Source organism: Callorhinchus milii, unplaced genomic scaffold (assembly GCF_018977255.1).
Source record: "Callorhinchus milii isolate IMCB2004 unplaced genomic scaffold, IMCB_Cmil_1.0 Scaffold2, whole genome shotgun sequence".
NCBI lineage: Eukaryota > Metazoa > Chordata > Chondrichthyes > Chimaeriformes > Callorhinchidae > Callorhinchus > Callorhinchus milii.
The window spans coordinates 31,035,459-31,050,172 of NW_024704743.1; the positions used below are offsets into that span (position 1 = coordinate 31,035,459).

General features: G+C 41.5%; 1 protein-coding gene across 1 annotated transcript in view; it reads right to left on the reverse strand.

Annotated features, from left to right (window-relative positions):
* The window catches only part of cdkal1 (CDK5 regulatory subunit associated protein 1-like 1), a 472,504-nt gene that overhangs the window by 92,392 nt on the left and 365,398 nt on the right, over nucleotides 1-14,714 (reverse strand). The window contains exon 12 of the mRNA XM_042332426.1: nucleotides 4,078-4,140. Within this exon, the coding sequence (XP_042188360.1) occupies nucleotides 4,078-4,140 (63 nt within the window). The remainder of the gene's footprint in view (nucleotides 1-4,077; nucleotides 4,141-14,714) is intronic.

The window sequence follows — 14,714 nt, forward strand, 5'->3', positions numbered from 1 at the left end:
AGTTTATAACCGCTCTTGATTACAACTCTGCAATTGCAGTGTCTACCAACTTGCTCCTGAAACACACAAGCCTACAAATTAGAAATTCATGAGTATGTAAATGATATTTTGTTTGTATTAGGGTATGCTGAATACTCCCAAACAACAATCCCCCCAAAATAAAAAAACAGTCATTCACTTGTTTGTGGAACTCTGCACAAATTGTTTGTATATCCGGTGAAGTGCTTTCTCCAGACGTGAAAGGCACTATACTAAATGAAAAGATTATTATTATTACATAAAGTTCAAAATAATGTTCAGTCCCGCAATTTATAGGAATTGGCAAGCTGATCTGTGCAGAAGTGGCTGATGATTATTATCTAACTATTATTATTACTGCTGTTTAATAAAGGCTCCACTCACTGAATGATTTTCTTTGATACGATTCATGTTGAATCATGCCCCTCCAATCTACTATTGAGCCTCCTATTATAAACATAGAGAAGCAAAGTCTCGATATTTAGTGGTCAGAGCAATCTAGCTCCCCAACTCTTTCTGAAAACAGCTCACCCCAGGAAATATTTATGTTGTATACAATAATATAAAATGGCTTGTGTTTCATGATTGTGAAATGTATGCTCAAATTTCACATTGTTCAGTCATTTGTTCTGAGATTAGCCTTTTGTCCAAATAGAAGTCCCTTTGCTATACCACTCTTGCATTGCTTTCTTTGCGACACCCATGGTGAGTCCAGTACTGCTGTTACATTACTGGTTTGTATCCAGCCCATGTCAGGAGGAATAAAGCAATGTACAGCAGCTAATATTGCCAGCATCAGATTTGGCGAGACTCAATTTAAATTTGGATCAGTGATTTATGGCGGATCGAGTGCTCAAGAACAGCAGATAGCCAGATTTCTGCCAGACTGAGGTTTTTACAATGTAAGTTAACATCCCAAAAGTACTGAAATAGAGGGCTGCCTTCTCCTTCACACCACATTTCCAGATGCTGAATGGGTAATATAAAAAGGGTGTAACATTCTTAGGGTTACATCCAACTAAGTAGTCCTAAACATTTAATTGTCAAAAGTTAACACAAAGTAAAATTTACTTCTCACACTTGAAACCAAGCCTCATAACTCCCAGCACCTTAAATTTTAAGTGCGAGAAGTATATTTTACATTGAGCTAACTTTTGACCATTAGTCGTGCCAGTACAATTTGGTGTGAGTCATAGCGAACCATTTACAACAACAACAGCAAGAAGATTGCATTTATAGAGCGCCTTTCACGTCGGGAGGACGTCCCAAGGCGCTGGACAGTTGGATCGTGATCCAAGCAGGAGGGAAATGGTCAGGGTGAGGGGAGGGAAGGGAGGGAGCGAGGAGGGGGTAGAGAGTCGAGAGGGGAGCTGAAGGCACGATTGAAGAGAAAGGTCTTGAGACCGGCCTTGAAGGAGGAAAGGGAGGAAGCAAGGCGAAGGCATTGGGGGATGGAGTTCCAGAGCCTAGGGGCTGAGAGGCTGAAAGCCCGGCCACTGATGGTAGGGCGGTTGGGGCGGGGGATGTGGAGCAGACCGGAGCCAGAGGAACGGAGGGTACGGGCAGGTACATAGGGGATAGTAGGTCGGAGAGGTAGGAGGGTGCAAGGCCGTGAATGGCCTTGTAGGTGAGGATGAGGATCTTGAATTTATACATGAAAAATCCTAGAGACACCTTGATGCGGACTGTATCTTATTTCACTTTATACCATAAGGAGCAAATGTCTACGTAGATCAAACACTGGGAAGCAAAATTGGTTCCTGAATACATCGCTTGAGATATTTCAGATAATAAATGGAATACTTGCACATTGAAAATCCAAATGAAAAAAAACTAATTTCTCCTCAAAAAGCTTGAACTTTAGAAAGGTTTTTGAAAATTACGATTTAAATGTCAGAATGGAATGAATTGTTAGCACTTGACACTTAGCATTTGTATAGGAATCATGTACTCCGGCTGGTGTAATATCAACCAAGAATGCAGAGTGGATGGTAAAATGCATCGAGTAAAAGCCATACCATACTCGATCCATTTTTTTGTATTCTCACTTTGGGAGGGTGATGTGGAAGTGGTGGTGGTGGTGGGCTAGAAGCAAATACTCATTCTAGGCGAGGAGGGACTTGGAGGGGCAGACTAGTCACTGGGGCAGGGATTTTTCTCATTCGGCTCCCGTTAACTCTGTGTGAAATCCCGAATGGGTAGGGTGGTCCTCGCTGGATCAGCAGCAGGAAGCTTTTAATTTGTCAGTGCTTTCAGTAGCAAGCTGAGCCGTTTTAGCTGGTTAGACGCCAGCAGTACCACCAATGCACACTCCTGGGTCCCCAAGCCTTGGAGAGTGCGCATTCAATTCCAATATGTGGGAGTTTCCACGTATAGGTGTCAGGCATAGAACTCTGGTTTGGGTACTTTCAAGCAAGGTTTCTGCTGACCAAAGAAAATCAGACAACAAAGTCAGTTGCAAAGTCAAGTGGCAACATGGCTTTGCCACGGATGCATCAAAGTCAGATGTCCCCTTTTCTCTGGGTTATCCCACAATGGCAAGTCATCTGTTGGATACCCTCAGAATACAACCCAGGCGTCAGGAGTAATACTGGGCCCAGTCGAGATGCTTGCAATCCCTTTTTTCTCTCATATACAGCATTCAGTCTTTTATATTTTATTGTGCGCAAGTGAGAATTCCCGCCTGGCACTGAAGCCCTGAAGGCATTTAGTAATCAAGAGAACCACCTTCAAGAACGGTAACAGGCACCGAGTTAATGATCTGTATTGAAGTGAAAGGAAGTTAAATACAGAATTCATGGAAACAGCCACTGAGGCAAGTCAGTGGAAGGAACCGAAGAAGCACATGATCTCTTTTCTCCAGTAACCAGCGTTTCGGTAATCCACTGGCGATCCTGACGTGTCAAATTGCAGGACCTCAGTTGACCTTCAAACACCAGTTTTTCAGCATGACTGAGGACCCAAATAACCAGGCAGTATGTAATAAGACAGGTCTGGGCATGCTCTTAACCTCATTAGCCACTTCAACAACTGTAGCCGTTGAAATGAAGTGCTCTTCCTGATGCAAGCATGACCACAAAACCAGCTCAGTAACACTGGATTTGGTTACCACAACGTCAATGTTTGATGCATTTTTTTAAAATTAAAATCATCACACATGTCGAAAGATCTCAATTTTGCTTATTTTTCCATTGATTTTTCTCGATGGTAATGTTACTTTTAAAAAATGACTGTTTTTGTTCTCTGTACTCGGATGGCTCCCACTGTTCCCGCCCACTTCTTCCAGGCTCAAAATATTTTTTAATATAAAGACCCCACTGTTAACAACACATTCTAACTGAGCCATGAGATTTGAAATATCACAATGTCAGGATTGGGTGACTCAATAGGTTGGCAGACTGTTATTTCAGCCTCTGGGATCTGGGGCAGACTGATGGAATTTAAGTCTCTTCTTTCTGCCAGCTGTAAGTGTCAACTCCATTCTCAGTGAATGTAAGCCGACAGCATAACATTGTCCAAAATGTGGCACTACATACTTGGACTTTGTAAGATCAGTTGGAAAATGGCTGGTAAGTGAATATGAAAAATGTCACAGCGGTACAGTGCTTTGGAGGTTAAGTTGCTAAGTATAAATTGGTTCTTGCTGAGACTGAACAGAAAATGGCCATTGTCAGTTCGCTGTTGTTTCTGGCATGGACTGGCTAGCTCTCAGCATATTATATTTATAAAAAAAACTAAATGTATACATGTATATATTTATAAATATATAATATTTGTATATTTATATAAAAAAATGCACCTACCAGCATTTTGATGCACTACTATGGCCAGCACAGCACACAAGAAGAGCAGTTATCACTGGATTATTTTGCAAATCTTTCATGGCTTTAGCTTCCGTAAAATGCATATGGATTACTATGCCCAACTGATGCCCAAGCTAGGCAAAACTTGCATTATGATCATGTAAATCCTTACAACAACAACAACAGAACAGACTGGAAACCCTTTCTTCTGTACGGTCTAATATATACAATATACTGTACATTGCCGCCATCTTACCTTGTGACCATATGGGGAATACGACTGAAACAGCTGCGATAACTCCCTGGTTCTCTTTTTTTTCTGAAAGAAAAAGGAGCCAATAATAAAAAAACCTTTGAATAATAAGTGCACAAATGTAGAATCACATTTTTCACATGACAACAGTCGTAGTAACTCCAGCCATAGACAGGATAGTGGAGTAAGCAGGTAGTGGCAGATCAAAATCAATGTAGAGAAATGCTATGTAAAGCAGAGATCTGTTATAATATGATGACCATTTATGGCACTTGCTCCAGGAAATCAGTCAGCTTTACTGGCACAACAAAACACCAGCCAGTGAGGGGAAGATAACACTGTCAACCTCCTGGGTAGAGTAACCCCAACATTACTTCCTGTGCTAACCAGAAATTTGAAGCACCATTAGAGCTGGTGGTTGCATTTGAGTTTTTATATAAATATATATTTTAAAATGTGGTTTATATATACATATATAAATATAAATAAATGCAAAGTTGGTGTTTTGGGTAAATAAATTTTGGGATGCATCATAGGGTTCTACTGTAAAACATTTTCACAAGAGCAAAAACAAATCCTGTATGGTAATATTCTTAATTGAATAGTAGACCATGGAGAATTAGGAGTAAGAATAGATAGGTAGGAGAGCAAATAGACAAGACCAAAAACTGGCAATCAGAATTACAAGCTGCATATGGAGCAGCATTGAACGCAGAGCAGCACTGATTACAGAGCAAGGAAGTGATGTTGAATTTGTGCAAAATACTGTTTAGGCAGATTGCATCCAGTTTATTTTTTTGTCAGCAAGGTGTCTGACTCATCGCCATGCTTAAAAGTGTCTAACCCAGACTGAGAACTCCATGCATCCCATCAACAGATGGAAATTCCCAAGATACAGTCAAACTCGTTCAAGGAACCACCTTCATTCAACGACCATTCCCTATCAACAAACAGCTGGGACAGCCCAGATCTCACACCATCAAACCCTTACTCAAAGGCCACCCTTATATAGAGGGCACTTTGGCCCATTCTCCTGAGAGGTTGTTGAAGACAGGTTTGACTGTATTTTTTAGAATGGAATGCGCTCTCTCTCCTTGAAGAGATGTGTCCTGTTTACCTAATTCCGGAAATTAATAGGCACCGGTTGGCAAGTGCCGAGGTTTGAGTATTCAGTGTGTGCGTTGGGATACTGCTGGAGTCAAACCAGCTAAAACTAAAAAAAACTCTGCATAGCTTGCCATTCATATTACTGTCTGGCAAATGTCCCACTACTTGTTCAGCTAAGACCGCCCTACCCATTAGGGCTTTGGCCTGCAGTGAAGGATCCCTGCCCCCGGTGACCAGTTTGCCCTTCTAAGTCCTGCTGATGAGCCACATGGGATAGTTCAGGAACTGGACTACCGAGACCGCAACAGAGGGCTGGCTCGATTCTGATATTCCATTGCCAAACATGTCACCTTGGAGCCAGTTCAGCTCCAAAGTGACCCTGCATACCTCCCCCAAAGGAGGATAGTAAAACTACTTAATTTGTGTTTATGAAACAGACTTGATTCGCTTTGAATCCAAAATACATTCTGATCTTCGTGATCATAAGATGTACCCTCTTGTCTTACTCCAAATTCTCAATGAGTCCTCAAGCATATTTAAAAAGAATATTTCAAGAGAGAGCCATTGAGGTGAAATTTACACTATTGATAAATGGACACCAAAATACTGAATCCAGCATGTACTCAAATCTGTGTAAAACTGACCGCATGGAGCTCAGACACCAGCATTCATTTCCAACTTTCCTGAATCCTTTGGTGCCAAAGCAAGTTCCCAGGAGAAATCAGTGTCCAAGTGGAGTTTGGTTTACAAATTTACAAATCCTTTTCCGAATCCCTCAAATTAGATTTCAATCCTTTGTTAAGTGTTCTTTTTAAACACATTGTAGGTCCCATTGTCAATTATCATTGTCAATAAATGAACAAATAAATTGTTCATGTTCAATCCACGACTGTTTGTGGGACACTGCTGTGCGCAATTGGCTGCTGCGTTTCGCTCACAAATATGCAGTCAATTCACTTTACAGCATATTCTGTGAAGCACTTTGAGATGTCTAGAAGACGTGAAAAGCGCTATATCAAATGCAAGGATTATTATTTTTACTATTATTATTATTGAGTTGACTTCCGATTACAACAACAAATTACAGATGTCCAGAAAGGTTTTAGTGCCAGCATTATAGAAACTTCAGCATAGTAGGGGACTATGTATTCAATTATATCAAACCCATGCTCAAATCATACTATATGATCGTGGAGTCCTGTAGCTCAGTGGTTAGAGCACTCGCTTTGCAAGTGAGAGACCTGAGTTCAATTCCCGACAGATCAGGGTGAAACCTTGGGCAAGTTTCCTTACTCCACACAGAGCCTAATAATAATCCCTCCAAAACCAAAAACAATAATAAATTGGTCATTTTCAATCTACGACTGTTTGTGGGACATTGCTGTGCGCAATTGGCTGCCGCGTTCGCCCACAAATACATACAGTCAATTCACTTTACAGTGTGTTCTGTGAAGCGCTTTGGGACGTCCTCCCGACGTGAAAAGCGCTATATCAAATGCAAGGATTATTATATTATTATTATAGCTATCTACTCCATAATAATAATCCTTGCATTTGATATAGCGCTTTTCACGTCTTCCAGAAGTCTCAAAGCGCTTCACAGAATATGCTGTAAAGTGAATTGACTGTATAGTTGTGGGTGAAACTCTAATTCTACTGTAATGTATGGCACTGAAACAATGACATTGTGTGGGAGTTCTGGGTGATTTGTATTGGGGCACTGCAACACATTTGTGCTCGGTGTCACTGGTCTAAAGAATGAAAAAAATCAACCTAGATTCTTGATCAAAGCATGTTGGTAATAGGGAGTGAAGACTAGCCAGACTAACCTATGATCCTCTTGACAATGCCTAGAACTACACATAATGAATGGCCACCTGAAACACTGACATGCATGGGGCCCACCACTTGCTCTTTCTTGTAGCACCAATCTTTAAAATGAAGCAACGTCTTAAGGAATGGATAGAACTATAGATAATCACAGCATGGAAGAAGACAAGAAAAGATGTGAGGATGGGAATAAATGGAAATGCACAATTTCTTTTTATGATCTAAGGTGATGCAATGTCAGCGATGTTTTAACAAAGTCCAGTTTTCACCAAAAATTGGACAAATAAGTCGCTAATACTTTACACAATTGGGTTTCGCAACTATGCATTGCAGTTAATGTGCTGTCTGTTTCACTCAAAACATTAACCAATTATGCAAATTGTCAGATTTGGGTGAATGCACTACCTTAAGCAAACAAGGGCTTTCTTTGAAATCCTTTATCGTTTTTCATGGTCTACAGTCCAGGTTTTGTTCTATTGCAGTGCTATTGCAGCAAATAGTCCTACATTCACTTAGCCAGTGTCCAGTAAAGTTTTGCATGCATGGTTTTGGTTGTGCATAGGTATCACTGAATCAAATAATGTTTGTGGATTAGCTTGAATGTAAATCCATGCTAATATCTCCAACCAAACACGAAGTGAGAACAATTCTGAACTATTGAACTCGTTGAGTCATAACCCCAATTTCAGCAGTCACAATACACACCACATCAAACAGCAACTCGTTTGGAACACATCTGGATCATTTACCCCAGTCTCTGTTATCAGCTCCTCTAGAAATTCTTTCCCCTCTTTGTCATACTGAGGGCAAACATTCCTTCTCTCCTCGAGTCTCCTGCAGATCTGGAATTTTTGTTTTGCAAAATTTCTCCTGAACTCCCTTCTGTAGGCACCGTTTTTTGCAAGGATCTGGATCCTAGGCTGTAGTAGCCTTCTGCTACCACTTCAAATTGAATGCAGTGTGAGCCTCGACAGTGAATGTTGACAGGGAATTTGACTGTTGAGAACATATCAGTCAAGCCAGATCTAATTACATCTGCCATCCACACACACGCACTTTCCAGTTATCAGCAATGGGAGCCCAAGCTGACTGTCCCTTTCCTAACCTTGGGCATTGAGACCAATTATTAGTGATGCCTTTATACTATAAATGATATAGTATTTAAAATATAATGTATGAAACAGAACCAACAAGCATTGTTGCCCCTGTGGCATATTATACTCACTAAGTTAAGGCAAATTAAGAGAAAAACAACAGCGCAGACCTGATTGGCTGAATGGACCATTTCTGTGCTATCACATGCTCGTATTCTTAATATTAACACTGCATCAAAAAAAGTTTAATTCCCTGAATATCTGTGTTTTCCCTTTATAAAACTCCCCAGTGTGCTTGGTAACCAGTCTGTTTTGGAAATATTGAACTCTGATTCACTGGGACAAAGGATTCGGAAACAAAGCTCCAGCCATTCTTCAGATCTGCTTAGTTGCTCACTAATAAAGGATACAGTGGAAAAAATGGTTAAGGAATGACCTTTATAAAGTAGAACAAACATGCCACAAATATTCACAAAGGTCATATCTCTTCAACTAGCCTGCAAAGAGTTACAAGTACAATGATTAAATGTAGTTTACTATATGAAAGACTTGCATCAATACTGTTATTTTAAGAAATCTAGAGTGAACAAATAAAAGGAAAGAATGAAATCACCTTCGTCTACAAAAATATCCCTCAGCAGTGCAAGCTTTGACGAGTTCATTACTACTATTAGATTGCAGTTTTTTTATTTTCAGATCAGAGGTGAGTTGCTCAATAGTTTTGGATTACTGTATTTTGCTGAAAGTATAACAATTTTCCCCAATTGAATCTCTCCACAGCACATGGCACCTCTGTCCAAGGAGTGGGCATCCTGTTCCCAGGCCTCTGCTGTATCACTCTGAAAGTGCACATAATGTGCATGAATGGTCCTTGCTGACTCTATGTGGGGGATTGATGAGTCTCTGCTTATTGTCTCCTCACAGTAAAGTAAATCAGATCAAGAAAGACCTGGGTTTTATTCCCGGCAGGGCGAAATGTTGAGCAAGTTTCCTTACTCCACAAGCCTGTGTTTACCTTGCAGTAAGTAGGAACCTGGTTGTCAGTCAATTGGCGGATTGCTTTTCTGGGGGTAATAATTCCTTCAAAAAAATAACAGATTGGTCACTTAATCCACGACTGTTTGTGGGACACTGCTGTGTGTAACTAGCTGCCACGTTTCGCCCACAAAATACAGTCAATTCACTTTACAGTATATTCTGTGAGGCACTTTGAGACGCCGAGAAGACATGATAAGGCGCTATATCAAATGCAAGGATTAATATTATAATTATATTTAATCTCTCAGTGAAGTGCAATGTTCCAGCATACAATAAACTGTCTGCACCAAGCACTCGTCCCAGGTGTCATCCTTGCAACTGCTGAAATCTCAATCTCGCCTGCGCTACTACAGTGAGGTGGGCATAACATTCACTAGGACTCCTCCGCTAGAGGGGAGGAGAGAAATTTCGAAGGATTTCTTTGGCCTAACCTGTCCATCTCTTATCCGCTGTTTCAGAAAACAGGACTCTGAGATTACAAGATGACGCCTTCTGTGTGAGCCTGGCTCAGTGGTAGCACTCTTACCTCTGAGTCTGAAAGTTATGGATTCGAGACCCAAATTGGAACTTTAAATCTCACATTTTATACTGACACTTTCGATGCAGTGCCGGGGGTGTGCTGCAATTTTGGAGGTGTTGCCCTGTGGATGAGATGTTAAACCAAGGTCATGTCTGCCTGTTCAGGTGGACGTTAAAGATCCCATGCCACTATTCAAAAAGAGAAGGGAATTTCTCCACATATCCTGGCCAACAATTCCCCAAATAACATTAGTCACTCATTCCATGGCTATTTGTGGGACACTGCTGTGTGAAACTGGCTGTCGCACTTCAAGCACTGTGAAGAGCTCTGAGACGTGTCGACAACGTGATAAAGCGCCGTATCAAATGCAAGGATTGTTAGTGTTATTATAAAGCTGCCTGCCGACCTGCCCACCTGTCTTCCACAGGAAGCGAATAGAAGAACTTGCATCGTTACAACATTTTATCACATCAAAATATCTCAAGCCCTTTACAGGAATTACTGTCAAATGTAGTGATTGTTTTTGTAAACAAATTTGTCAGCTATTTTAAGCACAGAAATGTCCCATAAACATTTCACGTGGTGAATGACCAATTTTTCTGCAGGTTTGTTGGCCGAGGGAGACCAAGAAAATCTCCCTTCTCCATTCAGTTGTATCATAGGTTTTTGATGTTCTCCTGACCAAGCAGATGGAACTGCGGTTTAATATCTTGTTCGAAAGACAGCACCTCTGATACCCCGGCACTTCCCTCAGTACTGCACAGGAATGTCAGACTAGATTATGAGCCAAGTTCTTAAGTGGGGGATTGAAGAAAAACAGAGGTACATACTGTTTGCCACTCAATACTCTCTTCCAATTATATATATTTGTGTCAAATAGCAAGAGGCTCTAACCAACAACAACAACACAATTACATTTGTAAAGCACCTTTCACATCGGGAGGACGTCCCAAGGTGCTGGACAGACAGAGCTGGGGATCAGGATTGGGGAGGGTGGAGGGTGGGGGGGGAAGCATGGAGATCGAAAGCACAGTCAAAAAGGAGGGTCTTGAGATGGGTTTTGAAAGAGGCAAGGGAGGGGGCGAGGCGGAGGGACTGCGGGATGGAGTTCCAGAGGGTGGCTGCAGAGTGGCAGAAGGACCGCCCGTCAATAATGGGGCGAGCGAGGCGGGGAATGTGAAGCAGGCGGGAGTCCGCTGAGCGGAGGGAGCGAGCAGGACGGTAGGGGGTTAGGAAATCGCAGAGGTAGGGGGAGCAAGACCTTGGAGGGCTTTGAAGGTGAGGACCAGGATCTTGAACGGTATCCTCTATGTGATGGGAAGCCAGTGGAGTCAGGCGAGGATTGGGGTGATAGGTTCACAGAGCCAGGTGCGGGAGAGGACATGGGCTGCAGAGGTCTGGATGATCTGCAGCCTATGGAGGGAGGAGTTGGGGAGGATGATAAGCAAGGAGTTTGTATAGTCGAGCCTCAATGTAATGAAAGCATGTATGAGGGTTTCGGGGCCTGCGGTGTGAGACAGTGTTGGAGCGGGCGATGTTGCGGAGGTGGGGGAAGGCAGAGCAGGTCATGGCGCAGATGTGGGGTAGAAAGGATAGTTGAGGGTCAAACAAGACCCCAAGGTTCCAGACTGGCTTAGTAAGATGGAGGTTGCAACCATGGATGGTGATGCTGTCAGTGCCTGAGGTGTGGCAGCATAACCAGTATGTAAATTAATCTACAACAAACATGTGAATTGAATAATTATGATCCTTATATTTGATAAAGCACCTTTTCACCTAAGGAAGACATCTCAAAACCCTTCACTGCAATGTGTTGTGACTATATTTTGTAGATGTACATGGCAGTCAATTTGTGCACAACCATGTCCCACAAACAGCCATGAGATTTTTATCTGGGGGATTGTTGGCCAGGACTCTGAGAAAAACTGGCAGTTGGAATCAAGATTCCCATCAAGGGTGGAGGGTAGGGGTGGGAGGATGGCCGTAAGCACGATCAAAGAGGGGAGTCTAGAGACATGCCTTGACGGAGGCAAGGGAGGCAAATGCTACCAACTGAGCCAGGCTGATACAACAAAAGAGAAGGAAGCAACATTTTTAACTGTCACACAATACTCTGATTTCACAATCACTGCAAGATCAGTTGCTCTGATCACTCTGTTGAAAGTGCTGCATTTCAGCAGGCTGATATGACACAATGACCACGAGACCTGAGACAGTGCGCATCATGCAACAGCCAAGTACCTGGAAGAGCAGTCTGATTTAATAATAATAATCCTTGAAGTTGATGCAGCGCCTTATCACGCCTTTGAGACATCCCAAACACTTCATAGAATATACTGTAAAGTGAATTGACTGTATATTTTGTGGACGAAACGCGGCAGCCGATTGCGTACAGCAGTGTCCGATTGCGTACAGCAGTGTCCGATTGCGTACAGCAGTGTCCCACAAACAGTCATGGATTTGCACTGCTGCAGCATAAATGAGGTGGATGCCAACAAATAGAAACTGTGCTCCATACTCTTGTGTGGTCGGTCAAACCACTCAACGCTATTCAGCGAAGTTTCTTGAAGTGAATAAAAAGTCAATTGCAAAAACAACCCAAGTTTTGTTCTTTTAAAAATGGCTTGTGATGCAGAGCAGGAAGGAGAAATCAGATTTCTTTCTCCATATTGCTTCCAGCAGTCTAAACAAGCATGTCAGTCTGACTAACTGCGTAGTAGTGCATTACCTTTTTATTCCAGAGACAGTTAAATCGTCTTGTGTTGATTTTAAAGCCAACAGCGCCTAAGAGAGTAGACCACCAGAGCCACAGTTCAGTAATTCTGCAAGTTAGTTGCAGGCCAACGACCACACATCCATTATTCCTTTTGAATAAAGGCCAGCTTCTGTAAGAATGCAAACCTACTGTTGTTCAAAGACTGTGGTTTCTCTAGGTGTGACACAGATCAGACACTTCATTTATTTTAAGGTATCGAATTATCAGGATAATTTCTAAGGGCTGCCAAGATTGTTGAATCAGACTGTCTTTTGTGGATTGTTCAAAGAACAGTAGAAAGGAGCCTGTGATGAAGGTAGTAGCTTTGACAGGTAGGATTCTAAATTTGTAATAAAGTAAGCAGGATCCCCCAGACGATTACAAGAAGATCCTTCATAACATTTGCTTCTATCCCACAGATTACTGTGGTCTGCAGAGATCCAGCGATACTGCAGATAAGTATCATTGCAATTTACATCTCATTTAATTTAAAATGCATTTGATGGCAGTCTATCTTGTGCAAGCAAACTAGAGTTTTTCAATACATCAAACCAGACCTTTCACACCAGAGGAGCTGGACGGTGGGACTGAAGGGCTCCAGATGCTTTCTATCCTTTCCATGTCTGCACCACTAATTGGAGCATAGTGCTGCACCTCATCATTCCAGTCTTCAAAGGCATGTTATGAGAGACCCATGAAAACATGCCGTGATGTATGGAATGCAGCACCTTTGATAATAGAGATTTTTAACTACATGGACGGCTATTCATATGATTTATACAGCAGCTTCATGATGTTTACTGTGTCTTCATAAATATTCTTTTAATTGCAATTTAAACATGAAATAGAAATATTCTTGTGATGCGGTACCTCAATAAGAGTTGGGGGGGGATTTCCTCCATTTTTCTCCCGTTCTCCTCTCCTGGAGGTACTTTGACTCTTTTCTTTCTACTAGGATATTGTTTTATGGCACTTCGTTACCTGGCTCTAATGGTAATTATTCATAGGCAAGTCTCGACAGCAAGTGTAGGCTAGCTTTTCGACTGCAGGAAGGCATTAAAGCCAAGCCTCATCCTGTCATGTAAAGAGGGTTTCATCATGAGAGCAGAAGCGCTGATACTGAGCTTATTGTTGTACTAAATATTATAATTTCAAATTAATACATTTTTTAAAAAAAAATGATCTTTCCTTGCTGACACCTTGTGTTGTTAGCCTATATTCAGACCTCTAGAATGCGATTTGTAAAAAGGTGCTAAATCTAATATGTCCAGCAATCATGATGTGCATCCTCTAACAGGCACACCTCATGCCTCAATGGATTAGTAGGAACTCATGAAATGTTGAAGCACAGAACTGTTTTTCCAAGAGCCACCTAATCGAATTGCTCTCTCTTGCTATTTCCCCATACACTTCAATATTCCTCTCAACGTTAGGCAATTGCGCAAAATCAGGCACAAACCTGTATCCTGCCATAGAAGCTAGTTATAAACAGATTTGTAACATTTGAATGACAATGTGCATCAACAGAAAAGAGCACAAACAAGACTTTTGGCACCATTAACGTGTTACCACGATGCAAGGTTCTGAAGGCACGTTCCACAGAGAAAATAGCAAAGGTTTTCTACTTTTATCTTTTACAAAATTTGCAATTCTCAGATGTAATCCATAATTTGTCTTGATCTTCCCTTAATCAAAATTGAATATTGGTACTAAATTATTCAGAGCTGTTAACAGAGAACGTTCCAGTTTCTGACTGCATTTCAAAATACCTTCCGGCATATTGCCTTAAGACTTTCTAGAATTAGCTACTACACTTTACAATCAAATCCTGCGCAGCACTTTGTGAAATTTTGATGACTTGGTAAGGCACCATATCAATTGTAAGTATTACTATTATTGTTTCTTGTGTGCACACGGCTTTTTAAATTATCTACATCCAATTTACAGCTCCGAAGAGCCTAAATCATAACCTGCACAATTAAAGTGAAACCACTGGTATCTGCCAGTAACCGAAAAGATGCAAATATGTTCGGGAGCATGGGACTGAAGCTTTCACATGCTGATGTGAAAGTTAAAAGAAATTTCAAATCAAATGAATTTAGAGGCTTCAAAAAAGGAAGGTGCCTGAAGTTGGCGATCTGAGGCCCAAAATTCTCATGTTCTTACCCTTAACTCCATTTAATTGAAGATTTCACATCAATGACATTAAAATTTAGGAAAATCTTAAATTCAGCCTTGATTTGCTAACCAGTTTTCCACAGGTCTTTCTTTGTGAGCAGCCGGCTTCGAAGCTACC